The sequence below is a fragment of the Chenopodium quinoa genome, unplaced genomic scaffold (assembly GCF_001683475.1).
Source record: "Chenopodium quinoa cultivar QQ74 unplaced genomic scaffold, ASM168347v1, whole genome shotgun sequence".
NCBI lineage: Eukaryota > Viridiplantae > Streptophyta > Magnoliopsida > Caryophyllales > Amaranthaceae > Chenopodium > Chenopodium quinoa.
This window is the reverse complement of record NW_018744582.1, coordinates 1,558,328-1,562,160: the sequence shown is the minus strand read 5'-3', so window position 1 is coordinate 1,562,160 and position 3,833 is coordinate 1,558,328. Positions and strand designations below refer to the sequence as shown.

General features: G+C 38.5%; 1 protein-coding gene across 1 annotated transcript; it reads right to left on the bottom strand.

Moving 5' to 3' along the window:
* Positions 1–1,657: 1,657 nt before the first annotated feature.
* LOC110699455 lies at positions 1,658–3,617 on the bottom strand. Its single transcript, XM_021876959.1, has 2 exons — positions 2,241–3,617; positions 1,658–1,953 (listed from the first exon to the last, which is right to left on the bottom strand). Exons 1-2 carry the CDS (start codon positions 3,244–3,246, stop codon positions 1,910–1,912), a joined length of 1,050 nt encoding a protein of 349 aa, XP_021732651.1. The 5' UTR covers positions 3,247–3,617; the 3' UTR covers positions 1,658–1,909.
* Between the last annotated feature and the right edge of the window lie 216 nt (positions 3,618–3,833).

The following is a 3,833-nucleotide window of genomic DNA, read 5'->3' as shown; positions in this document are numbered from 1 at the left end:
TGGAGTAGGACAGTTATAACCTGGAGGTAACTGCATATACACCTCCTCCTCCAAATCACCATGAAGAAAAGCATTATGAACATCCATTTGATGCAACTCCCAATTTAAAGAAGCAGCAACAGAAAGAAAGAGTCTAACAGTCCCCATTTTTGCCACAGGGGCAAAAGTCTTGTGGTAATCAACAACTGCAACCTGTCGATTGCCATACACAACAAGACGACCTTTAAGTCGCTCTACTTCACCTGTAGATGTATATTTAATTTTATACACCCAACCACTACCAATAGCCTTCTTACCTGGAGGTAAGTCCTCCAATGTCCACGTGCCATTTCGTTCAAGAGTATCAATTTCTTCTTTCATCGCCTTACGCCACCCTACATGTTTCACAGCTTCACTAAACGAGGAAGGTTCTCTACCCTTTGAAACTGATGTCAGAAAACACTTGTGTCTCACAGAAAAATTGTTATAATCAACATAACAAGCTATATCAAATTGTTTACCTGAAGAGCTTTGAGAGACGGGAGCAGTAGTTGTTGATGGAGTGGGGTCTATTGCCTGTCGAACAACCGTATTAGTCACATAACCACAGAGCTTCGAGGATGGAATTTTTGTACGATGACCACTACCCAAAACCTCAACATTGTTAGGAGTATTACCCCCTGCCACGTCATTGTGAGCACTCGTTCTACCCCTCAACTCAAGAGAGGCAGTAGCAACACCATTTCCAATTGAATCATTATCAAGCACATGCATATTGTTAACATCACCATGCAAAGAATCACTATTACCATGCATATTATTAACCTCCACAGTAGCATGCATATCTTGCAAAGAGGCCACATCAGAAGCACTAACAGTCTCACGAACAGGTGTAGGCACATGCAAATCATTATCAAAGTCTTCATCATCCCACAATCTAACTTGATTAAAATAATTTTCCCATTGCACTTTCTCCGACTCATCAAATATATCAATAAAAGGAAAAGTATCTTCAACAAATTGCACATCTCGGCTTATTAAAAACTCATTAGTCTCTAAATCATAAAACCTCCATCCTTTTTTTCCATATGGATAACCAACAAAAATACACCGTCGAGACTTTGAGTCAAATTTGTCCTTAGCACGCGAATTATTCACAACATAACTCAAACAACCAAAAACACGCACTTCATCATAAGAAGGAGGTTTACCAAATAAACATTCATGAGGGGATTTTCCTTGTAAGATGGGAGTCGGAGTCAAATTGATAAGATGAACCGCAGCTAAAACACATTCCCCCCAAAAATACTTAGGTAATTTAGCTTGAAAACGTAAAGCTCGTGCAACATTTAAGATGTGCTTATGTTTTCTCTCAACACGACCATTTTGTTGTGCAGTATCAACACACGATGTTTGATGCAATATTCCTTTTTTACCGAAAAAGGACCTTAAACTCAAGAACTCTTGCCCATTATCACTTCTCAAAATTTTAATCTTTTTATTAAATTGAGTTTTAATCAAAGAATAAAAATTACGAACCAAAGTTCCCACTTCATGTTTTCCAATCATCAAATATACCCATGTTGCACGAGAATAATCATCCACAATAGTAAGAAGATATCTAGCATTACAACTAGACGATACTCTATTCGGACCCCAAATATCACAATGTATCAAATCAAACAAACCAGATGCTTTATTCATACTCAAAGGAAAAGAGTTTCGGGGTTGTTTACCCATAAAACAAATATGACAATCAAACACACCACACTTTTTATTCATACTACTACTAGCTACTCCAAGTAAAGAAGAAACTACTTTCATAGAAGGATGACCTAAACACCTATGCCATAACATACTTGCATCTGGAACCACCACAGAATTGACTTGAAAACTACGAGCACGGACTGGCCGGAAGAGATAGACCCCATTATACTGCACCCCCGCTCCAATCAGGTTCTCCAAAGTGCGGTCCTGAATAGTACATAGCTTGTTAGTGAAAAGAACAATATAGTTTTGCTTTTCTAATAATTGAGACACTGACAATAAATTACAATTTAATTCGGGAACAAATAAAACATTGTCTAATATTAAACCATCACTCAATTTTATTTTCCCTTCTTTAGTGACCGTAGTACTTTTCCCATTAGGCAAACCAACTGGAGATAAAATATCACGTAAATTATAAAACAATTTTAAGTCACCCGACATGTGATTTGATACTCCAGTATCAATTATCCACTCATCCGAATTATACATACCATGAGAATTATTGTCAGTTGAAGGAGGGGTTTTTACACCCTTAATAGCACTCATAAATTGAACCCACTGTTCATTACTCAAAGTTGGAGCACTTGTACGGTCAACATCATTAATATCATCACTATTATATTGCTTTGAGCTACTGCTCACACTGCCAGCAAACCCACGACCACTAGAACCTTGCGCACGACCACCACGGCCACCTCTACTTGACCCACGACCATCACGCTGACCACCACGCCCACTAGAATTAAAAGATTCGGGCCAGCCATGTAGATCAAAACACTTCTCCTTCACATGACCCTTTTTGCCACAATGATCACATACACGAGATTCACCACTACTCGACCAAGTAGTCCGATCCTGAGCCGTACCAGACGCAGCAAACCCAACAGCACCATCTAGACGATTATCGTGAGCATCCGAGACCGTTTGCTTGCGTTCATCCGACACAACCTTTGCATACGCCACATTGAGAGAAGGAATAGGGTCCATCATGAGGAGAGTAGACACCACACTGCCAAATTTCTTTGGGTCTAAACCAATACAAAATTGATGGAGTAATTCACTCTCAACAATTTTAGCATATTCAGGAGCAGCTGTACACGTACACTTGGGAATTTTGACATAACTAGCCAACTCATCTTGTAATTTACGTAACTCACCAAAATACACCGCCACCGGCCTACCACGTTGCTTGCAATCTACAATTTGAGCCTTTAACTCTAGAATACGAGGGCCATTGCCAAGGGAATATCTATCACGTAGATTATCCCACAAAGACTTGACATGGTCTGGAAATCGAACAGTGGATCGCACAGAAACATCCAATGTATTAACAATCCAAGCAACAAGCATTGAATTAACAATGCCCCATTGATCAAAATCAGGAGACTTAACATCCGGCACCTTAATAGTACCATCAATAAAACCAAGTTTTTTCTTCGCACGGAGGTTATTGCGTAGAGAACGAGACCACTCCTCATAGTTGTCTCCTTTCAACATAATAGGGCTTATCACAGCCCCTGTACCTTCACTCGGATGGAGATAGTAGGCTGAAAACGGTTCTTAGCGAGGGCCCTTAGGAGACAGAACATCATCACCACCAGTCATCACAACTCAAGAAGAACAACAAAGAACACACAAAGCGGAAGCACAAACCAGAAACACACGCAAACAATCTGGAAAAGAAGAACAAAGCTAGGGTTTGTGTTTGGGAAAAAAAAAAACTGGGAAAAGAACGTAAAAAAAATCTCTAATTTAGAGGGCTCTTGATACCATGTTAAACTTCAATAAAACAATTCGGAGAAAACAGCTTAATGAGCCTTTACTATTAAACACATATATATAGGCTTACAACATTAACCTAACATGCCAAAAACTCCTAATAAGATATATACAAATATATTCACAAAATATATCTCATAGCTTAATTATATCCTAACAAATACCGTCTAGTTGTGTACATATGATTTTTGTGCGACTTTGTAAATTTTATCACGTTATTATTGTGAAGTGATCATATAATTAAAATATTATTAATCAAGATAATTCGTGTATTACAATTATATCTAACAAATTTAAAAGGTCAA